Raw genomic sequence first — 24,284 nt, forward strand, 5'->3', positions numbered from 1 at the left:
GATTATTGATCAAATCTTTAAAGTGAATTCTCTGTAAAACTTCATTCTCATTGATTGTTTATTTCTTTCATTGGTGTTTGAGGGTGTTATGTAAAAAATATTGTCTTATAACAGAAAACAACAAGTTATTTTACAGACAATTCATTTAAAAATACAGATAAAAAAAGTTAATATCTGTATTTAAAATACACAATTCTATAGAATAACTTAAGTATTTTTACTTTAATTCGACAGCAAGTGTTTGGCGTCTCCGTGGTTTCCTGTTTGATTATTGATCAAATCTTTGAAGTGAATTCTCTGTAAAACTTCATTCTCATTTATTGTTTTTCTTTTATTGGTGTTTGAGGGTGTTATATAGAAAATACTGTCATATTAGAGAAAACAACAAATTATTTTACAGATAATTTATTTAACAAAAACATATAATAGAGTTAATATCTGTATTTATGTGTATATATATATATGTATATGTATATATCTGTAGAATAACTAAAGTGTTTTTACTTTAATACGACAGTGTTTGATGAACATTTTACCGTTTTTTTATGATTTCTCTTTACATTTTTTTTACCTTAAATTTAAAGTTCTACTGTTTGAAAAAAAAAAAGTTTCCTTATTTTTACATTCAGCAATATGATGTGTATTTGTTGTAATTTTTACATGGAATTAACTGTCATTTTACATTCAAGACTATTAATCAATTTAATAATACTGTAAAAAGAAAAAAAAAGTCCCATTGTTTAATTATTGGATTTCAACTTCCATGTTCTGATTAATTTTTGTGAATAAAGTAATTCACTTCATGGCATTTGCACTGTTGCATTATTGGGCTTTTATTGTGAAGGGCGGGGCAGGTTTGTGGCGGTGGGCGTGGCTTCATGTACGGCAGCTGACAGTAACCAGTAATCCCACATTCAGACTCCAAGAGAGAAAAATCCATGTTGTGATCTGGTTTCAGAAACTTTTGACTTTTAGTAGATTTGTGTATTTTGTGTGATTGTATGGCAGCACTTGTGTTGTTTCCTGCTGAGAAAGCCTCTTATTGTGAATCTAGTGTGTCAGCCATCCATCCTCTGAATGCTCCAGGTCTCTAGTTTGTGGTTGTAAAGTTTCATGAGGCTGTGATTATCCTATTATATATTATCCCGCATGAGGTTACCATAGACTGTATATAAATAGGTTACCCAGAAATTAGAAATTAATACAACCGCAGTGCTTTTATTTTGAAGGCGGTTTACGTATACATGCCTGATGTTAGGTACCTTAAAACACGTGTTGCTTTTAGCATAAAGTTAATAAATTACTGGTTCACTGCATAACATACATGCTCTTTATTGTTTAAGTGGTTTGAATGTATGTTTAGTAGCATTCCTGCTGAATGACGTCGACTCTTTAACTGATAGTTCACTAGATTTATTGAAATCGTAGCTCCATGAAAATAAAAACAAGACATTCCTTGTGGGAAAACAATAACAAACATTAGCATTAGCACTTAAGCAAACAAGCACTTTTACTGTAGTTAAGACAACAAATATAGCCTCTAATTTATATGACAGAAGAAAATCAACTTTAACAAACCTTGTTCCCTGTCAGCCAGACTCTATAAAAACCTTTTTGATACTTTATATCAATTCTATGAATTACGACGCACTCGTTATTATTTACCGTTCGTTTTTCATTTAACCGTTACACCTGTTATTTCCTGTCACTACCTTTCAAAATGAAAGCACCCGTTTCAAACTGGACGACACCTTTTCAAAATAAAAGCATCACATAATTGTAAAACATCTAGAAAATGTACAAACATGAAAAACAAGCTTTATAATACAAAAACACCAATAGGAACCTTGCTAAAGGTCATTTACAGTTGTGTTTAAAATAAATGTTAAAGTGATATAGTGATTAGAGTATTTACTACTTTCTACTGCTATATTTGATTTACTCCACATTAACAGTCTTATCATAACATGTATTCTATTCTGTATATGCACAAATGTTCCCATATAATAACACATATGCTGTATAAAATGGGTATATTGTTAGTGAATGTGACCTCCTCTCTCTCAGGGCGGAGGACAGAGGTGACATATATGGCGGAGTGGAGGAATGCTCTGTCCAGCTGCTCCCTGTTTCAGGACGACTGGACCAAGTGCAATCCAGACGACTATCCTTCAGTAGACTACTCTTCCTCTACAGCCAACTACTCTTCTTCACACCACTATTCCTCTTCAGACGACTATCCTTCACACCACTATTCCTCTTCAGACGACTATTTTGGCCTCAGCGTTTTTTCACACGGCAACAAAAACGTCCTGATGGCCAGTTTATCACCCACTGGTCTCCTCCTCTTCTCCTTCATCGTCCTCCTCTTCGGCATTTAAATGAAGGTTCAACAGACGCTGCTTCAGCTTTGTAGATGTGTAAAGTCCAACTGTTTGCAGCTGTTTACATATATTATATAACATGATTTATATTTTTAAAGAATGCATTGGTTAAAGTCTCCTGGAAACATCATTTAAACTGAGTTTTACATCTGTAAACTGATGTTTCAGCACCGCCTCCTAAAAATCACATTCCCAGCATTCTCAAGGGAAACGTATCGTCAATAATCAACCCTCTGATCCGCAGTTTGATTGAAACTTGTGTTTTCTTTAAAAGGTCGACAAAAATGCACGGTTTATTATAGAAAGAAACTGTAAAAAACAGGCATTATCATCTGAATTTGAAGTTTCCGACAGTCCTTGAACAGATCATCGGTTACAAAAGTTTCCACAATAAAAAGTGACCAAAATGAAGCTTAAAATGGTGATATTTGTGTAATTTAAAGCGTTTGCCCTAACCAGACCCTGTTAAAGCATTTAAATTTGCTCCTCAGAGGAACTGTGAAGACATGATTGATTCTGCTGAGACCAACGGTCACGTGACAAATATTCACTGAGAATCTGTTTACACAGAGCTGAGAGGAGAGGACAGGAGATACTGAATATTAACTTGGTTGATCTTTTTTAAAAATGTAAATAATTAACTAAGTTAAAAGTCGCCGACAACGGCACCTAGGGATAAAAAGAGCCTAGGACTCAGAGTAAAACACGTTTAAACCACAGCTTCTTTTAAAAATCAGGGGTAAACAGAACAGACATCGGGTAGATTAAAAAAGTCTAACATTTATTGAAAGCAATAATTAAAATCAAATGACCCTTCCCTTTGTCCGCGCTGACTCTGCTCACTCCAGCTGCCAGTCCAGCCGATTACTGACACTGCTCACTACAACTGCCGTCATTCCACCAGTCCAGCCGATTACTGACACTGTTCACTACAACTGTCGTCATTCCACCAGTCCAGCCGATTACTGACACTGCTCACTACAACTGCCGACATTCCACCAGTCCAGCCGATTACTGACACTGTTCACTACAACTGCCCTCATTCCACCAGTCCAGCCGATTACAGACACTGTTCACTACAACTGCCGTCATTCCACCAGTCCAACCGATTACTGACACTGTTCACTACAACTGCCGTCATTCCACCAGTCCAACCGATTACTGACATTGTTCACTACAACTGCCATCATTCCACCAGTCCAGCTGATTACTGACACTGCTCACTACAACTGCCATCATTCCACCAGTCCAACCGATTACTGACATTGTTCACTACAACTGCCGTCATTCCACCAGTCCAACCGATTACTGACACTGTTCACTACAAACTGCGTCATTCCACCAGTCCAGCCGATTACTGACACTGCTCACTACAACTGCCGTCATTCCACCAGTCGAGCCGATTACTGACACTGCTCACTACAACTGCCGTCATTCCACCAGTCCAGCCGATTACTGACACTGTTCACTACAACTGCCGTCATTCCACCAGTCCAGCCAACTACTGACACTGTTCACTACAACTGCCGTCATTCCACCAGTCCAGCCAACTACTGACACTGTTCACTACAACTGCCGTCATTCCACCAGTCCAGCCGATTACTGACACTGTTCACTACAACTGCCGTCATTCCACCAGTCCAGCCGATTACTGACACTGTTCACTACAATGCCGTCCGTTCCCTCCCGCGCTCCAGGCACCTCCTCCTTTTAAGGCCACGCCATTCTCCCACACCTGCCGCTTATTCGGGTTTTGTGAGGTGTTCAGGTGCAGTGGGAGAAACAAAAGCATGCACAACACATTACACTAATGAAAGCCAAAAAACACAAGGCACTCAAATAAAATTAAAATGCATTCAGAATCTCAAAAAACCAACCCCATCACACTGGAAACATGACAATACTTCAATGTGGACAATATGTGGAGACACAATTAGTTTTTCCAATATTCATGACACTATAATGGTGTTATTCTGCACAAAGACATGTTTGAGTTGTTCTGATTGTGCTGATTCCATAGAGCTGCAGAACTTATAGATTATAGAGATTTATATATTTCAGTAAAATACAAGGACACATAATGTAAAAAAGAGCAAAAAACGCCCTGAAACGACTTCAGGTCTTTCTCCCAGGAGACTTCTGTTCTGTTTGTGCTCCATGTGAGAGAGTGAAACCAAAAGTTCACTTATTTAAACTTACTCAACACTAACCAAACTGCAGCTGTAATACAGGAGATAATAAGTTTCCCTAATTAAGGACTGTTTTATGGGAATGTCATTTTTAGGAGACAAGGTTGCAGGTTTATATAGTTTGTTACAGTTTGTTGGTACTGAGTCTGAAAGTTGTTTAGTTCCTCAGAGAAAACGTCAGAAAGGATCCAGCTAATAACTCCAATAAGATATATTTTTCATGTTAACAGTGAATTTAAAAGAGTAGAGTCTCAGCATCATACAGAGACTTATAGCCTCTCTAGTTCTGGTTTTATGGTACATTTATATTCAGGGGTTTCTACACACTCTGCACATCTACCTGTTTGTTTTTCTTTGATTATTTTTGGCCTTCATTCGTTAGTAAATGAAGTTGTTGTCCCAGGCTGGGAAACAAACACACATTATTCTGCAGGTCACCTTAAGTTCATTGAAAATATTAAAAACAATAAGAGTTTTGTTTCAATGTGCACAATGTATCAGAGATTTATACGCTATCAGTAAATAAAACGATTAAATGTCATCATGAAATGTTTATTTTTTGTTGCTTCTGTCACATTTTAAGAGAAACAGGATATCCTGCAAAAAAGCAATGAAATTCATTATATATAATTTAGTCAGAATGCATCAAAGAGTGCAAATAAAAGGCTGGACACTAAAGAAAGTGGACACTGGAGAAATATTTCATCAGATTTGGAATGGAAAGCTAGCCTAACAATGGAAACTCACAACTAGAATTAAAATACAAGCAGTATAAACTAGAAATTTAAAAGAGGTTTTAACGATTTACAATTTAAACAAGTAGAAATATAGAAAAGTATTAAAAAGGAAAATGAAATTTAGGAACATTATGTACAATGTACAGTAAGCTACACATTTTTACAATAGAAGAATACGACTGTCTTTGGGCCTATAATGGTGATAAAGATATAACCTTTTTATTGCGTATAATTTTTTTTTGTCACAGCCACAGGGAGCCACTGCAGACGGTCTGAGCCACATGATGCCTACCTCTGGGTTAGCTGTAGGAAAAGACCATGGTTTAAGTTAAAATAACTACATTATACTGGAAGTTATTTCATGGTGCAGGTCGTGTACACTGAAAAAAGTATAACCTTGCTCAAACTAAAAAAAATGATGTCCAGATATCACATCTAAAATATTTGACTTCATAGAATCTAAATTGAGTAACTTCTTATGACCTGATTATTATTTTATCTTGAAGTAAACAATAATAATGTCTTGACTCAACATTAATTCTTTGCCTTGATTCAAATTATTTTCTTAACATTTTAGTTATTGAACCAAACTAATGAATTTAAATTGAACCAACCTAATATATTCACGTTTAACTGAATTAATGTTTGCATTGACACCAGTTCATGTATTTACATTTACCCAAACTATATTTTTTCACATTTTATTTGACTTAACAAATTTTTGTTTCCCACCTTATAAACTCTATAAAAAAGACCCTTGGCCAACAGATCACATTAAATGTATTTATTAATCTTTAACGTATGAACTATATGCAACATATTACATACACGGTGCTTTCGACTCAAACTAAAAATATTACCTGCAGGTCATGAAGAAGAAAAAAAACTTTGTTTTGGGTCCTTAGGAAATATATTTAGTTCAGTATAAATCAAACTTGATGTCTCTAAATGCAAAAAGAATGAGTTTTACAATCAAATCAATAATTTTATCCTCTTTTAAATGGCAGTTATTAGTTTGAATGAACAACTGCAACTCTTGTGTTGTGTTGTTTCCTGCTGAGAAAGCCTCTTATTGTGAATCTAGTGTGTCAGCCATCCATCCTCTGAATGCTCCAGGTCTCTAGTCTGGATGCTCCAGGTCTCTAGTCTGGATGCTCCAGGTCTCTAGTCTGGATGCTCTAGGTCTCTTGTCTGAATGCTCCAGGTCTCTAGTCTGAATGCTCTAGGTCTCTTGTCTGAATGCTCCAGGTCTCTAGTCTGAATGCTCCAGGTCTCTAGTCTGTGTGCTCCAGGTCTCTAGTCTGAATGCTCCAGGTCTCTAGTCTGGATGCTCCAGGTCTCTAGTCTGGATGCTCCAGGTCTCTAGTCTGAATGCTCTAGGTCTCTTGTCTGAATGCTCCAGGTCTCTAGTCTGTGTGCTCCAGGTCTCTAGTCTGAATGCTCCAGGTCTCTAGTCTGAATGCTCCAGGTCTCTAGTCTGAATGCTCCAGGTCTCTAGTCTGGATGCTCCAGGTCTCAAGTCTGAATGCTCCAGGTCTCTAGTCTGAATGCTCCAGGTCTCTAGTCTGTGTGCTCCAGGTCTCTAGTCTGGATGCTCCAGGTCTCTAGTCTGAATGCTCCAGGTCTCTAGTCTGAATGCTCCAGGTCTCTAGTCTGAATGCTCCAGGTCTCTAGTCTGGATGCTCCAGGTCTCAAGTCTGAATGCTCCAGGTCTCTAGTCTGGATGCTCCAGGTCTCTAGTCTGAATGCTCCAGGTCTCTAGTCTCTGAATGTTCCAGGTCTCTAGTCTGAGTGCTCAAGGTCTCTAATCTGAATGCTCCAGGTCTCTAGTCTGAATGCTCCAGGTCTCTAGTCTGGATGCTCCAGGTCTCAAGTCTGAATGCTCCAGGTCTCTAGTCTGAATGCTCCAGGTCTCTAGTCTGTGTGCTCCAGGTCTCTAGTCTGGATGCTCCAGGTCTCTAGTCTGAATGCTCCAGGTCTCTAGTCTGAATGCTCCAGGTCTCTAGTCTGAATGCTCCAGGTCTCTAGTCTGAGTGCTCAAGGTCTCTAGTCTGAATGCTCCAGGTCTCTAGTCTGAATGCTCCAGGTCTCTAGTCTGGATGCTCCAGGTCTCAAGTCTGAATGCTCCAGGTCTCTAGTCTGAATGCTCCAGGTCTCTAGTCTGAATGCTCCAGGCCTCTAGTCTGTGTGCTCCAGGTCTCTAGTCTGAATGCTCCAGGTCTCTAGTCTGAGTGCTCCAGGTCTCTAGTCTGTGTGCTCCAGGTCTCTAGTCTGGATGCTCCAGGTCTCTAGTCTGGATGCTCCAGGTCTCTAGTCTGAATGCTCTAGGTCTCTTGTCTGAATGCTCCAGGTCTCTAGTCTGTATGCTCCAGGTCTCTAGTCTGAATGCTCCAGGTCTCTAGTCTGAATGCTCCAGGTCTCTAGTCTCTGAATGCTCCAGGTCTCTAGTCTGAATGCTCCAGGTCTCTAGTCTGAATGCTCCAGGTCTCTAGTTTGTGGTTGTAAAGTTTCATGAGGCTGTGATTATCCTAGAGGTCACAGCAGCTCATTTTATACACTGAGCTCAAGTTTCACTCACTAACATCATCACACATGAAGAACATTGGGCTCATTGAATCCACAAGAGTCTCAGCTTTACACTCAGACCCCATTTATGCAGCTCACAGACTGTTTAGGGACCCCAGAATGCACAAAGATTCACATACAAGAGGACACAATAACACATTTTACTGCATGTTACAGCATGTCAGTGAAGAGACTCGTGGGGAAACACAGAACTTGTTTTCATTCAGATAACTGCAGGTCAATTATTAACAAGTTATGAAAGAGACTCTGACCTGATAGACTGTTGAGTTAAAGCTCCGCCTCGAGTCACCTGACTGAAACCAGGTAAAAGGTTGTTATTCTGACTCACTGAGACGAAGACACACACACACTCCGACAGACAATAAGATTCAGCTTCGGACTAAAACCTCCACTTTGACTGAAAGAGGACGACTTCAGGAGATAACTGGGAATACTGGAACAGCTCCACTTCACCCAGCTGCTGAATCCACAAACTGAACGACAGTTTTACAGGAAAGTAAAGTAACTTTGAGAGAACAGGGAGTGGCTGAGCTGTTTGTCTGCTGTGTTTTCAGCCTCACTCAGAGACTAAATGGCTTCCAGATTAGAGGACGATCTCTGCTGTTCTGTCTGCCACGACATCTTTAAAGATCCTGTCGTCCTGTCATGCAGCCACAGCTTCTGTAAAGACTGTCTGCAGAGCTGGTGGACGGAGAAACCAACCAGAGAGTGTCCAGTTTGTAAGAGGAGACATTCGAAGGACTTTAGTCCTCCTATCTTGTCATTAAAGAACCTGTGTGAGAGTTTCTTACAGGAGAGAGATCAGAGAGCTTCAGAGCCTCTCTGCAGTCTGCACTCTGAGAAACTCAAACTCTTCTGTCTGGACCATCAGCAGCCAGTGTGTCTCGTCTGCAGAGACTCAGAAAAACACACCAACCACCGATTCAGACCCATCGATGAAGCTGCACAACAACACAAGAAGGAACTTCAGGAAACTCTGGAGCCTTTAAAGGAGAAGTTAAAGGTTTTTAAAGGAGTTAAAGTGAAGTTTGATCAAACAGCAGAACACATTCAGGTCCAGGCCCGATGCACAGAGACGCAGATTAAGGAGCAGTTTAAGAAGCTTCACCAGTTTCTAGAAGAGGAAGAGGAGGCCAGGATGGCTGCACTGAGGGAGGAAGAGGAGCAGAAGAGTCAGATGATGAAGGAGAAGATGGAGGCTCTGAGCAGAGAGATAGCAGCTCTTTCAGACACAGTCAGAGCCACAGAGGACGAGCTGAGAGCTGAACACGTCTCATTCCTGCACAACTACAAGGCTGCAGTGGAAAGAGTCCAGCAGCGCCTCCTGCTGGAGGATCCACAGCTGCCCTCAGGAGCTCTGATAGACCAGGCCAAACACCTGGGCAACCTGGCCTTCAACATCTGGAACAAGATGAAGGACATGGTCTCCTACAGTCCTGTTGTTCTGGACCCAAACACTGCTGGTACAAAACTCATCCTGTCTGAAGATCTGACCACAGTGACAGCAGGAGAGAAACAGCAGCTTCCTGATAATCCAGAGAGGTTTGGTGTTTATTACTGCTGTGTTCTGGGCTCTGAGGGCTTTAACTCAGGGACTCACAGCTGGGAGGTCGAGGTTGGAGACAATACAAGCTGGCAGCTGGGTGTGTTAGCAGAGTCTGTCCAGAGGAGAGGAGACATACTGTCTGGATTATGGAGTATACTGTTCTTTGAAGATGAATACTTATCACATTCACCATCAGATGAAGAAACTGATCTCGTAGTGCAGAAGAAGCTCCAGAGGATCAGAGTGAATCTGGACTGGAACAGAGGAAAGCTGTCGTTCTCTGATGCTGACACTAACACACACATACACACCTTCACACACACTTTCACTGAGAGGATGTTTCCATTTTTTGGGAATGGGGATGAGGATGATCACCCACTGCAGGTTTTACCAGTGAAGGTCTCTGTGGCTGCAGGACAACAGAAATAGTGTCTTCTGTTCAAGACGTCCTGAAGTCTTTGAGGAACATGTGACTACGTTGTCCTGATGATGTTTTGTTTCTCCGTCAGTGTGAGGAAATGATGTCATGATGATGTCATGATGATGTTTGGTGTTTCTGTGGTTTCGTCTTCGATTATTGATTAAATGTTTGAAGTGAATTCTCTGTAAAACTTTGTTCTCATTGATTGTTTTTCTTTTATTGGTGTTTGAGGATGTTATATAGAAAATACTGTCATATTACAGAAAACAACAAATTATTTTACAGATAATTTATTTGACAAAAACATATAATATACAGTTAATATCTCTCTCTCTCTCTCTCTCTCTCTCTCTCTATATATATATATATATATATATAAGTTCTACTGCTTGAAAAAAAAGTTAATTTTTGTAATTTTTATATAGAATTAACTGTCATTTTACATTCAAGACTATTAATCAATTTAATAATACTGTAAAAAGAAAAAATCTGTCCCATTGTTTAATTATTGGATTTCAACTCCCATGTTCTGATTAATATTTGTAAATAAAGTAATTAACTTTATGACATTTGCACTGTTGCATTATTGGGCTTTTATTGTGAAGGGCGGGGCAGGTTTGTGGAAGTGGGCGTGGCTTCATGTACGGCAGCTGACAGTAACCAGTAATCCCACATTCAGACTCCAAGAGAGAAAAATCCATGCTGTGATCTGGTTTCAGAAACTTTTAGTAGATTTGTGTATTTTGTGTGATTGTATGGCAGCACTTGTGTTGTTTCCTGCTGAGAAAGCCTCTTATTGTGAATCTAGTGTGTCAGCCATCCATCCTCTGAATGCTCCAGGTCTCTAGTTTGTGGTTGTAAAGTTTCATGAGGCTGTGATTATCCTATTATATATTATCCCGCATGAGGTTACCATAGACTGTATATAAATAGGTTACCCAGAAATTAGAAATTAATACAACCGCAGTGCTTTTATTTTGAAGGTGGTTTACGTATACATGCCTGATGTTAGGTACCTTAAAACACGTGTTGCTTTTAGCATAAAGTTAATAAATGACTGGTTCACTGCATAACATACATGCTCTATATTGTTTTAGTGGTTTGAATGTATGTTTTGTAGCATTCCTGCTGAATGACGTCGACTCTTTAACTGATAGTTCACTAGATTTATTGAAATCGTAGCTCCATGAAAATAAAAACAAGACATTCCTTGTGGGAAAACAATAACAAACATTAGCATTAGCACTTAACCCTCAGGGCCCACTTTACTTTACAACCCTTTCGAGCCATTTGGGCTGAAAATGTCCACCTCCAAAAAAATGCTATAAAAACTTTCCAGATTAATATATTTTTTTCTACTTTTTTCTACATAAACCTCTTAAACAACTTCTGCCCTGCTCAAAACTATCAAACATTCAAATATTTTGAGATTTTTAACCCTTTAAATGTCAGTTTGATTGCACAATGTCACTGTTTTTCAAAGAAAAAACAAAAAATTTGAGTTGTTTTCCATATAATAAATATTTTTTGGCTGGGGCATTGGTTTTTATCACAGCCTTGGATATGTCAAAGATTAAGAAAAAAATGTGATTTTGATTCATTTTTAGTTTTTGTGTAGTGTCAGATTTAAAATGAAAAAAGCCCTTTTTGGCCACTTGGTGGCAGACATGTCCGCTTTTAAATAACGCTTTAAAAATATTACTGATATATATTTTTTCCAACTTTTTTGGATTAAATCTTTCAATCAACTTCACTCCTGATAAAAAAATATCAAATATTCAATTATTTTCAGGATTTTAACCCTTTAAATGCCAGTTTGATTCCATGAAAAATTGAGTTATTTTCCATTTAATAGATAATTTTTTAGCTGGGGCATTTATTGGGGCATTTATTTTTTATCACAGTCTTGGATATGTCAAAGATTAGTGACAAAATTGATTTTGATGCATTTATAGTTTTTTTGTGTAGTGTCAGATTTAAAAATGTACTATCCTTTTATGGCAGACATGTCCACTTCCAAAAACACTATAAAACTATTACTGATATATATTTTTTTCAACTTTTTTGGGTTAAATCTTTTGATCAACTTCAGTCCTAATCAAAACTATCAAATATTGAACAATCATCAGGATTTTAACCCTTAAAATGCCAGTTTGACTACATTATGCTAATATTTCTAATGAAAACAAGATTTGCTGTGTTTTGCTAGATGTGTGTGTGTGTTTGCTGTTTCGTGTGTCTAGACCTTATTGTAAAACTTGAAAACTTACTGTCATACACAGCCATATATGCACTCTTACAAGTCAATAAAAACATGGACACTTAAAAAAAAAAGCTCCAGACAGTTTGTGACAGGACTCCAGCCAGGTGCACAAACCGTCGTTTTTGTTTTCTCCACAGTGAAGTAAGAGAAGAGGGAGCATGTTTTTATTGACTTGAAAGAGTTAATATATGGCTCTGTATGACAGGAGCAACTTTATTAGACATTACAAGTATACAGGTATATTGTTAGTGAATGTGACCTCCTCTCTCTCAGGGCGGAGGACAGAGGTGACATATATGGCGGAGTGGAGGAATGCTCTGTCCAGCTGCTCCCTGTTTCAGGACGACTGGACCAAGTGCAATCCAGACGACTATCCTTCAGTAGACTACTCTTCCTCTACAGCCAACTACTCTTCTTCACACCACTATTCCTCTTCAGACGACTATCCTTCACACCACTATTCCTCTTCAGACGACTATTTTGGCTACAGCGTTTTTTCACACGGCAACAAAAACGTCCTGATGGCCAGTTTATCACCCACTGGTCTCCTCCTCTTCTCCTTCATCGTCCTCCTCTTCGGCATTTAAATGAAGGTTCAACAGACGCTGCTTCAGCTTTGTAGATGTGTAAAGTCCAACTGTTTGCAGCTGTTTACATATATTATATAACATGATTTATATTTTTACAGAATGCATTGGTTAAAGTCTCCTGGAAACATCATTTAAACTGCGTTTTACATCTGTAAACTGATGTTTCAGCACCGTCTCCTAAAAATCACATTCCCAGCATTCTCAAGGGAAACGTATCGTCAATAATCAACCCTCTGATCCGCAGTTTGATTGAAACTTGTGTTTTCTTTAAAAGGTCGACAAAGATGCACGGTTCATCATAGAAAGAAACTGTAAAAACAGGCATTATCGTCTGAATATGAAGTTTCCGACAGTCCTTGAACAGATCATCGGTTACAAAAGTTTCCACAATAAAAAGTGACCAAAACTAAGCTTAAAATGGTGATATTTGTGTAATTTAAAGCGTTTGCCCTAACCAGATCCTGTTAAAACATTAAAATTTGCCCCTCAGAGAAACTGTGAAGACATGATTGATTCTGCTGAGACCAACAGTCACGTGACAAATATTCACTGAGAATCTGTTTACACAGAGCTGAGAGGAGAGGACAGTAGATACTGAATATTAACTCGGTTGGTCTTTTTAAAAAAAATTAATAACTAACTAAGTTAAAAGTCGCCGACAACGCCACCTAGGGATAAAAAGAGCCTAGGACTCAGAGTAAAACACGTTTAAAGCACAGCTTCTTTTAAAAATCAGGGGTAAGCAGAACAGACAATGGGTAGATTAAAAAAGTCTAACATTTATTGAAAGCAATAATTAAAATCAAATGACCCTTCCCTTTGTCCGCGCTGACTCTGCTCACTCCAGCCGCCAGGCCAGCCGATTACTGACACTGCTCACTACAACTGCCGTCATTCCACCAGTCCAGCTGATTACTGACACTGTTCACTACAACTGCCGTCATTCCACCAGTCCAGCCGATTACTGACATTGTTCACTACAACCGCCGTCCGTTCTCTCCCGCGCTCCAGGCACCTCTTCCTTTTAAGGCCACGCCATTCTCCCACACCTGCCGCTTATTCAGGTTTTGTGAGGTGTTCAGGTGCAGTGGGAGAAACAAAAGCATGCACAACACAATACACTAATGAAAAAACACAAGGTACTCAAATAAAATTAAAATGCATTCAGAATCTCAAAAAACCAACCCCATCACACTGGAAACATGACAATACTTCAATATGGACAATATGTGGAGACACAATTAGTTTTTCCAATATTCATGACACTATAATGGTGTTATTCTGCACAAAGACATGTTTGAGTTGCAGGAGTAATAGATTTATAGAGATTTTATATATTTCAGTGAAATACAAGGACACAGAATGTAAAAAAGAGCAAAAAATGCCCTGAAACGACTTCAGGTCTTTCTCCCAGGAGACTTCTGTTCTGTTTGTGCTCCATGTGAGAGAGTGAAACCAAAAGTTCACTTATTTAAACTTACTCAACACTAATCAAACTGCAGCTGTAATACAGGAGACAATATGTTTCCCTAATTAAGGACTGTTTTATGGGAATGTCATTTTTAGGAGACAAGGTTGCAGGTTTATATAGTTTGTTACAGTTTGTTGGTACTGAGTCGTTCAGTTCCTCAGAGAAAACATCAGAAAGGATCCAGCTAATAACTCCAATAAGATATATTTTTCATGTTAACAGTGAATTTAAAAGAGTAGAGTCTCAGCATCATACAGAGACTTATAGCCTCTCTAGTTCTGGTTTTATGGTACATTTATATTCAGGGGTTTCTACACACTCTGCACATCTACTTGTTTGTTTTTCTTTGATTATTTTTGGCCTTCATTCGTTAGTAAATGAAGTTGTTGTCCCAGGCTGGGAAACAAACCGCTCATTATTCTGCAGGTCACCTTAAGTTCATTGAAAATATTAAAAACAATAAGAGTTTTGTTTCAATGTGCACAATGTATCAGAGATTTATACGCTATCAGTAAATAAAACGATTAAATGTCATCATGAAATGTTTATTTTTTGTTGCTTCTGTCACATTTTAAGAGAAACAGGATATCCTGCAAAAAAACAATGAAATTCATTATATATAATTTAGTGAGAATGCATCAAAGAGTGCAAATAAAAGGCTGGACACTAAAGAAACTGGACACTGGAGAAATATTTCATCAGATTTGGAATGGAAAGCTAGCCTAACAATGGAAACTCACAACTAGAATTAAAGTTAAAGCAAAATGTAAAACTGAAGGCTTCGGGCCGTAGACTTTAATAAGACATGCTGCACAGTTTAGTTAACTAAAATGTTAAAACATTAAGATAAGATAAGAATTTTCTTTAATAGTCCCACAATGGGGAAATTAGAGCAGCAAGATAGAGAGGAGCTTCAATAAAAATAACAATAAATAGTCAACAAGCAGTATAAACTAGAAATTTAAAGAGGTTTTAAGGATTTACAATTTAAACAAGTAGAAATATAGAAAAGTATTAACAAGGAAAATTAAATTTAGGAACATTATGTACAATAAGCTACACATTTTTACAATTGAAGAATACGACTGTCTTTGGGCCTATAATGGTGATAAAGAAATAACCTTTTTATTGCATATAATCTTTTTGTCCCAGCCACAGGGAGCCACTGCAGACGGTCTGAGCCACATGATGCCTACCTCTGGGTTAGCTTTAGGAAAAGACCATGGTTTAAGTTAAAATAACTACATTATACTGGAAGTTATTTCATGGTGCAGGTCGTGTACACTGAAAAAAGTATAACCTTGCTCAAACTAAAAAAAATGATGTCCAGATATCACATCTAAAATATTTGACTTCATAGAATCTAAATTGAGTAACTTCTTATGACCTGATTATTTTATCTTGATGTAAACAATAATAATGTCTTGACTCAACCTTAATTCTTTGCCTTGATTCAAATTATTTTCTTAACATTTTAGTTATTGAACCAAACTAATGAATTTAAATTGAACCAACCTAATATATTCACTTTTAACTGAATTAATGTTTGCATTGACACCAGTTAATTTATTTAAATATACCAAACTATATTTTTCACATTTTATTTGACTTAACTAATTTTTGTTTCCCACCTTATAAACTCTATAAAAAAGACACTTGGCCAACGGATTACATACAATGTATTTATATATATTTAACGTATGAACTATATGCAACATATTACATACACGGTGCTTTCGACTCAAACTAAAAATATTACCTGCAGGTCATGAAGAAGAAAAAAAACTTTGTTTTGGGTCCTTAGGAAATATATTTAGTTCAGTATAAATCAAACTTGATGTCTCTAAATGCAAAAAGAATGAGTTTTACAATCAAATCAATAATTTTATCCTCTTTTAAATGGCAGTTATTAGTTTGAATGAACAACTGCAACTCTTGTGTTGTGTTGTTTCCTGCAGAGAAAGCCTCTTATTGTGAATCTAGTGTGTCAGCCATCCATCCTCTGAATGCTCCAGGTCTCTAGTCTGAATGCTCCAGGTCTCTAGTCTGGATGCTCCAGGTCTCTAGTCTGAATGCTCCAGGTCTCTAGTCTGGATGCTCCAGGTCTCTAGTCTGAATGCTCCAGGTCTCTAGTCTGAATGCTCCAGGTCTCTAGTCTGGATGCTCCAGGTCTCTAGTCTGAATGCTCCAGGTCTCTAGTCTGAATGCTCCAGGTCTCTAGTCTGAATGCTCCAGGTCTCTAGTCTGGATGCTCCAGGTCTCTAGTCTGAAGGCTCCAGGTCTCTAGTTTGTGGTTGTAAAGTTTCATGAGGCTGTGATTCTCCTAGAGGTCACAGCAACTCATTTTATACACTGAGCTCAAGTTTCACTCACTAACATCATCACACATGAAGAACATTGGGCTCATTGAATCCACAAGAGTCTCAGCTTTACACTCAGACCCCATTTATGCAGCTCACAGACTGTTTAGGGACCCCAGGATGCATAAAGATTCACATACAAGAGGACACAATAACACATTTTACTGCATGTTACAGCATGTCTGTAAAGAGACTCGTGGGGAAACACAGAATTTATTTCCATTCAGATAACTGCAGGTCAATTATTAACAAGTTATGAAAGAGACTCTGACCTGATAGACTGTTGAGTTAAAGCTCTGCCTCGAGTCACCTGAGAGAAACCAGGTAACAGGTTGCTATTCTGACTCACTGAGATAAAGACACACACTCACTCTGAGAGAAGGACGATAAGATTCAGCTTCAGACTAAAACCTCCACTTTGACTGAAAGAGGACAACTTCAGGAGATTACTGGGAATACTGGAACAGCTCCACTTCACCCAGCTGCTGAATCTACAAACTGAACGACAGTTTTACAGGAAAGTAAAGTAACTTTGAGAGAACAGGGAGTGGCTGAGCTGTTTGTCTGCTGTGTTTCAGCTTCACTCAGAGAATAAATGGCTTCCAGATTAGAGGACGATCTCTGCTGTTCTGTCTGCCACAACATCTTTAAAGATCCTGTCATCCTGTCATGCAGCCACAGCTTCTGTAAAGACTGTCTGCAGAGCTGGTGGACGGAGAAACCAACCAGAGAGTGTCCAATTTGTAAGAAAAGATATTCAAAGGAATTCTTTCCTCCTAACTTTGCATTAAAGAACCTGTGTGAGAGTTTCTTACAGGAGAGAGATCAGAGAGCTTCAGAGGCTCTCTGCAGTCTGCACTCTGAGAAACTCAAACTCTTCTGTCTTGACCATCAGCAGCCAGTGTGTGTCATCTGCATAGACTCAGAAGAACACACCAACCACAGATTCAGACCCATCGATGAAGCTGCACAACAACACAAGAAGGAACTTCAGGAAACTCTGGAGCCTTTAAAGGAGAAGTTAAAGGTTTTTAAAGAAGTTAAAGTGAAGTTTGATCAAACAGCAGAACACATTCATGTCCAGGCCCGACGCACAGAGACGCAGATTAAGGAGCAGTTTAAGAAGCTTCACCAGTTTCTAGAAGAGGAAGAGGAGGCCAGGATGGCTGCACTGAGGGAGGAAGAGGAGCAGAAGAGTCAGATGATGAAGGAGAAGATGGAGGCTCTGAGCAGAGAGATAGCAGCTCTTTCAGACACAGTCAGAGCCACAGAGGACGAGCTGAGAGCTGAACACGTCTCATTCCTGCACAACTACAAGGCTGCAGTGGAAAGAGTCCAGCAGCGCCTCCTGCTGGAGGATCCACAGCTGCCCTCAGGAGCTCTGATAGACCAGGCCAAACACCTGGGCAACCTGGCCTTCAACATCTGGAACAAGATGAAGGACATGGTCTCCTACAGTCCTGTTGTTCTGGACCCAAACACTGCTGGTACAGGACTCATCCTGTCTGAAGATCTGACCAGTTTGAGAGAAGGAGAGGAACAGCAGCTTCCTGATAATCCAGAGAGGATTGGTTATCCCTGCTCTGTTCGGGGCTCTGAGGGCTTTAACTCAGGGACTCACAGCTGGGAGGTCGAGGTTGGAGACAGTACAAACTGGGATCTGGGTGTGTTAGCAGAGTCTGTCCAGAGGAGAGGAGACACACTGTCTGGATCCTGGAGAATAGTGTTCTATAAAGGTAATTACTCATCACATTCACCATCAGATAAAGGAACTGCTCTCGTAGTTCAGAAGAAGCTCCAGAGGATCAGAGTGAATCTGGAGTGGAACAGAGGAAAGCTGTCGTTCTCTGATGCTGACACTAACACACACATACACGCCTTCATACACACTTACACTGAGAGAATGTTTCCATATTTTTACAATGGGGATGAGGATCATCCCCCACTGCAGGTTTTAGCAGTGAAGGTCTCTGTGGCTGCAGGACAACAGAAATAGACGATCAGCATCGTTCTGTTCAAGACGTCTTGAAGTCTTTGAGGAACATGTGACTACGTTGTCCTGATGATGTTTGTTTCTCCGTCAGTGTGAGGAAATGATGTCATGATGATGTCATGATGATGTAACATCAGATCAAAGAGCTGTCAATCACTCTGTGACTGGCAGGCGTCTCTGTGGTTTCCTGTTTGATTATTGATCAAATCTTTGAAGTGAATTCTCTGTAAAACTTCATTCTCATTGATTGTTTATTTCTTTTATTGGTGTTTGAGGGTGTTATATAGAAAATACTGTCATATTACAGAAAAAAACAAATTATTTTACAGATCATTTATTTAACAAAAACATATAATTTACAGTTAATATCTGTATTTTTATATATTTATATATATATATATATGTGTGTGTGTGTGTGTAGAATAACTAAAGTGTTTTTACTTTAATACGACAGTGTTTGATGATCATTTCACAGTTTTTTTATGATTTCTCTTTAAATTTTTTTCACGTTAAATTTAAAGTTCTACTGTTTGAAAAAAAAAGTTTCCTTAATCTTCCATTCAGAAATTTGATGTGTATTTTTTGTAATTTTTACAAAGAAATAACTGTCATTTTACATTAAAAACTATCAATCAATTTAATAATACTGTAAAAAGAAAAAAATCTGTCCCATTGTTTAATTATTGGATTTCAACTTCCATGTTCTGGTTAATATTTGTAAATAAAGTAATTAACTTTATGACAATTGCACTGTTGCATTATTGGGCTTTTATTGTGAAGGGCGGGGCACGTTTGTGGCAGTGGGCGTGGCTTCATGTACGGCGGCTGACAGTAACCAGTAATCCCTCATTCAGACTCCAAGAGAGAAAAATCCATGCTGTGATCTGGTTACAGAGACTTTTGACATTTAGTATATTTGTGTATTTTGTGTGATTGTATGGCAGCACTTGTGTTGTTTCCTGCTGAGAAAGCCTCTTATTGTGAATCTAGTGTGTCAGCCATCCATCCTCTGAATGCTCCAGAGGGGTATTCCAGAAAGCGGGTTATGTGAAAACTCTGAGCTTGTTAACCCTGAGATGAGGGAAACTCTGAGGTTATCCGTTCCAGAAAGAGAGGTAACTTAAACTCTGGGTCCGTTACTGCGGTGACGTACTCTGTGAACATCACCTGCTCGCTGCAGGTTTACTATAAAAACCCCAGAGTTTCTACCTGTCTCCTCCCACACGAAGAAAGCGGTTAGCTATGGATTGCCCCTTTCTTAGAAATCCGATCGACATCGAGGCCGTTTTGATTAGAAATGTTTTACGTCGCGAAAGAATCTTCCGACCCAGGTTAGACGTTTTATCATTTCCAGAGGATTTTCTTTTCGAACGCTACCGCTTTTCATCAAACAGTATCATTTATCTCAATAACCTTCTCCGCCCATATATCACCAACCTCACACACCGTCCTGGGGGATGACCGGCTCAGATGAGCTTCCCCCGGGGATGCCCTCAGCCACAGGCCGACCCCTGTTTTGGCTGAGGGCCAGCTCCTCAGCCTCTGTCAGAGGTGGTGGAGGTGGCCCTCCACCCGTTTTTCGGGCCTCTGCCTTCTTTCTGTTGGCTGAGCAGAAAGTTTGTTTTTAATTAGTATTTTAATGAGCGTTGGTGTAGGCTACAGCGTCACATTTTAAATAACTTCAATAGATATAAAATATAAATGTGTTTCGATGTGTATAAAGTGTTAATCTACTAAGTGGAGTATTAAGTGAGAGGACGTTGAAAAACAACATTTTGTTAGGGGTTTAAATTACTATTTGAAGTAGCCACTGAATTAATATTTACTTTGTTTAATAGCCTAAGTCAATTTAAAAAAATAAAATAAAAATCTAAGTGAGGTGCAATCATAGCCTAGCAAAATATGTCTTACCTTTTTGAATAATGTTTTTATGTTTCATTTTTAACTGCCTCCAAGTCCTCCTTTCTCCTGTTGGATTGCACCTAAATGAAAATTAGATTTAATTCCTACTTATGATCATAACTATAGGCAATGCTACGATCTTACGGTTAAATGTTACGTCAGTGTTACTTTCAAACTTACGCGTTGACTCGGGCAGCAATTTTCTCCCATGCAGTCTCTCTCTCCTTCGCTGCTGCAGCCGTGTTACTTTTTCGGCGAAATATGTGCTCATACTCGCCGTAGGACTGCATGAGTATCTCCAACTCTACCGCGGTGAAATAGGTCGATCTTTGTTTTTTTTCCGTTGTCATGGTGACTCGTGGAATCGGGGCTCCATTGATGATGGCTTTTTATAGTGGTTGTGCACGTGCGTAACCCGAGGCTGACATACTCAGAGATGATTGAACTAACTCAGATCAGCTGTTCTGGAACCGGATACCCAGAGTTTCCCATCTCAGGGTAAGTCATCTCAGAGTTCAGGGATAGACTCAGAGGTTGTTGAACCTGCTTTCTGGAATACCCCCCAGGTCTCTAGTTTGTGGTTGTAAAGTTTCATGAGGCTGTGATTATCCTATTATATATTATCCCGCATGAGGTTACCATAGACTGTATATAAAGAGGTTACCCAGAAATTAGAAATTAATACAACCGCAGTGCTTTTATTTTGAAGGCGGTTTACGTATACATGCCTGATGTTAGGTACCTTAAAACACGTGTGCAGTAACCTTCATTTAAAAGTGAACCAGTAATAAATTACTGGTTCACTGCATAACATACATGCTCTATATTGTTTTAGTGGTTTGAATGTATGTTTAGTAGCATTCCTGCTGAATGACGTCGACTCTTTAACTGATAGTTCACTAGATTTATTGAAATCGTAGCTCCATGAAAATAAAAACAAGACATTCCTTGTGGGAAAACAATAACAAACATTAGCATTAGCACTTAAGCAAACAAGTACTTTTACTATTAGTTAAGACAACAAATATAGCCTCTAATTTATATGACAGAAGAAAATAAACTTTAACAAACCTTGTTCCCTGTCAGCCAGACTCTATAAAAACCTTTTTGATACTTTATATCAATTCTATGAATTACGACGCACTCGTTATTATTTACCGTTCGTTTTTCATTTTACCGTTCCACCTGTTATTTCCTGTCACTACCTTTCAAAATGAAAGCACCCGTTTCACACTGGACGGCACCTTTTCAAAATAAAAGCATCACATAATTGTAAAACACCTAGAAAATGTACAAACATGAAAAACAAGCTGTATAATACAAAAACACCAATAGGAACCTTGCTAAAGGTCATTTACAGTTGTGTTTAAAATAAATGTTAAAGTGATATAGTGATTAGAGTATTTACTACTTTTTACTGCTATATTTGATTTACTCCACATTAACAGTCTTATCATAACATGTATTATATTCTGTATATGCACAAATGTTCCCATATAATAACACATATGCTGTATAAAATGGGTATATTGTTAGTGAATGTGACCTCCTCTCTCTCAGGGCGGAGGACAGAGGTGACATATATGGCGGAGTGGAGGAATGCTCTGTCCAGCTGCTCCCTGTTTCAGGACGACTGGACCAAGTGCAATCCAGACGACTATCCTTCAGTAGACTACTCTTCCTCTACAGCCAACTACTCTTCTTCACACCACTATTCCTCTTCAGACGACTATCCTTCACACCACTATTCCTCTTCAGACGACTATTTTGGCCTCAGCGTTTTTTCACACGGCAACAAAAACGTCCTGATGGCCAGTTTATCACCCACTGGTCTCCTCCTCTTCTCCTTCATCGTCCTCCTCTTCGGCATTTAAATGAAGGTTCAACAGACGCTGCTTCAGCTTTGTAGATGTGTAAAGTCCAACTGTTTGCAGCTGTTTACATATATTATATAACATGATTTATATTTTTAAAGAATGCATTGGTTAAAGTCTCCTGGAAACATCATTTAAACTGAGTTTTACATCTGTAAACTGATATTTCAGCACCGCCTCCTAAAAATCACATTCCCAGCATTCTCAAGGGAAACGTATCGTCAATAATCAACCCTCTGATCCTCAGTTTGATTGAAACTTGTGTTTTCTTTAAAAGATCGACAAAAATGCACGGTTTATTATAGAAAGAAACTGTAAAAAACAGGCATTATCGTCTGAATTTGAAGTTCCCTACAGTCCTTGAACAGATCATCGGTTACAAAAGTTTCCACAATAAAAAGTGATCAAAACTAAGCTTAAAATGGTGATATTTGTGTAATTTAAAGCGTTTGCCCTAACCAGATCCTGTTAAAACATTAAAATTTGCTCCTCAGAGAAACTGTGAAGACATGATTGATTCTGCTGAGACCAACGGTCACGTGACAAATATTCACTGAGAATCTGTTTACACAGAGCTGAGAGGAGAGGACAGGAGATACTGAATATTAACTTGGTTGATCTTTTTTAAAAATGTAAATAATTAACTAAGTTAAAAGTCGCCGACAACGGCACCTAGGGATAAAAAGAGCCTAGGACTCAGAGTAAAACACGTTTAAACCACAGCTTCTTTTAAAAATCAGGGGTAAACAGAACAGACATCGGGTAGATTAAAAAAGTCTAACATTTATTGAAAGCAATAATTAAAATCAAATGACCCTTCCCTTTGTCCGCGCTGACTCTGCTCACTCCAGCTGCCAGTCCAGCCGATTACTGACACTGCTCACTACAACTGCCGTCATTCCACCAGTCCAACCGATTACTGACACTGCTCACTACAACTGCCGTCATTCCACCAGTCCAACCGATTACTGACACTGTTCACTACAACTGCCGTCATTCCACCAGTCCAACCGATTACTGACATTGTTCACTACAACTGCCATCATTCCACCAGTCCAGCTGATTACTGACACTGCTCACTACAACTGCCATCATTCCACCAGTCCAACCGATTACTGACATTGTTCACTACAACTGCCGTCATTCCACCAGTCCAACCGATTACTGACACTGTTCACTACAAACTGCGTCATTCCACCAGTCCAGCCGATTACTGACACTGCTCACTACAACTGCCGTCATTCCACCAGTCCAGCCGATTACTGACACTGTTCACTACAACTGCCGTCATTCCACCAGTCGAGCCGATTACTGACACTGCTCACTACAACTGCCGTCATTCCACCAGTCCAGCCGATTACTGACACTGTTCACTACAACTGCCGTCATTCCACCAGTCCAGCCAACTACTGACACTGTTCACTACAACTGCCGTCATTCCACCAGTCCAGCCAACTACTGACACTGTTCACTACAACTGCCGTCATTCCACCAGTCCAGCCGATTACTGACACTGTTCACTACAACTGCCGTCATTCCACCAGTCCAGCCGATTACTGACACTGTTCACTACAATGCCGTCCGTTCCCTCCCGCGCTCCAGGCACCTCCTCCTTTTAAGGCCACGCCATTCTCCCACACCTGCCGCTTATTCGGGTTTTGTGAGGTGTTCAGGTGCAGTGGGAGAAACAAAAGCATGCACAACACATTACACTAATGAAAGCCAAAAAACACAAGGCACTCAAATAAAATTAAAATGCATTCAGAATCTCAAAAAACCAACCCCATCACACTGGAAACATGACAATACTTCAATGTGGACAATATGTGGAGACACAATTAGTTTTTCCAATATTCATGACACTATAATGGTGTTATTCTGCACAAAGACATGTTTGAGTTGTTCTGATTGTGCTGATTCCATAGAGCTGCAGAACTTATAGATTATAGAGATTTATATATTTCAGTA

The 24,284-nt window shown here is 39.1% G+C and overlaps 3 protein-coding genes across 3 annotated transcripts in view; all 3 read left to right on the plus strand.

Moving 5' to 3' along the window:
- cd109 (CD109 molecule) overlaps positions 1 to 3,001 on the plus strand; it is a 44,488-nt gene extending 41,487 nt beyond the window's left edge. Inside the window, exon 33 of the mRNA XM_059355854.1 lies at positions 2,068 to 3,001. Within this exon, the coding sequence (XP_059211837.1) occupies positions 2,068 to 2,381 (314 nt within the window). The 3' untranslated portion in view covers positions 2,382 to 3,001. The remainder of the gene's footprint in view (positions 1 to 2,067) is intronic.
- Positions 3,002 to 8,233: 5,232 nt separating this feature from the next.
- On the plus strand, positions 8,234 to 10,178 carry LOC131991392 (E3 ubiquitin-protein ligase TRIM35-like). Its single transcript, XM_059356794.1, has one exon. It carries the CDS (start codon positions 8,468 to 8,470, stop codon positions 9,869 to 9,871), a length of 1,404 nt encoding a protein of 467 aa, XP_059212777.1. The 5' UTR covers positions 8,234 to 8,467; the 3' UTR covers positions 9,872 to 10,178.
- A 6,866-nt stretch (positions 10,179 to 17,044) lies between these two features.
- LOC131991393 (E3 ubiquitin-protein ligase TRIM35-like) lies at positions 17,045 to 18,793 on the plus strand. The gene has a single exon (XM_059356795.1). It carries the CDS (start codon positions 17,143 to 17,145, stop codon positions 18,541 to 18,543), a length of 1,401 nt encoding a protein of 466 aa, XP_059212778.1. The 5' UTR covers positions 17,045 to 17,142; the 3' UTR covers positions 18,544 to 18,793.
- The last annotated feature ends 5,491 nt before the right edge of the window (positions 18,794 to 24,284 follow it).

The sequence above is a fragment of the Centropristis striata genome, chromosome 18 (genome assembly GCF_030273125.1).
Source record: "Centropristis striata isolate RG_2023a ecotype Rhode Island chromosome 18, C.striata_1.0, whole genome shotgun sequence".
NCBI lineage: Eukaryota > Metazoa > Chordata > Actinopteri > Perciformes > Serranidae > Centropristis > Centropristis striata.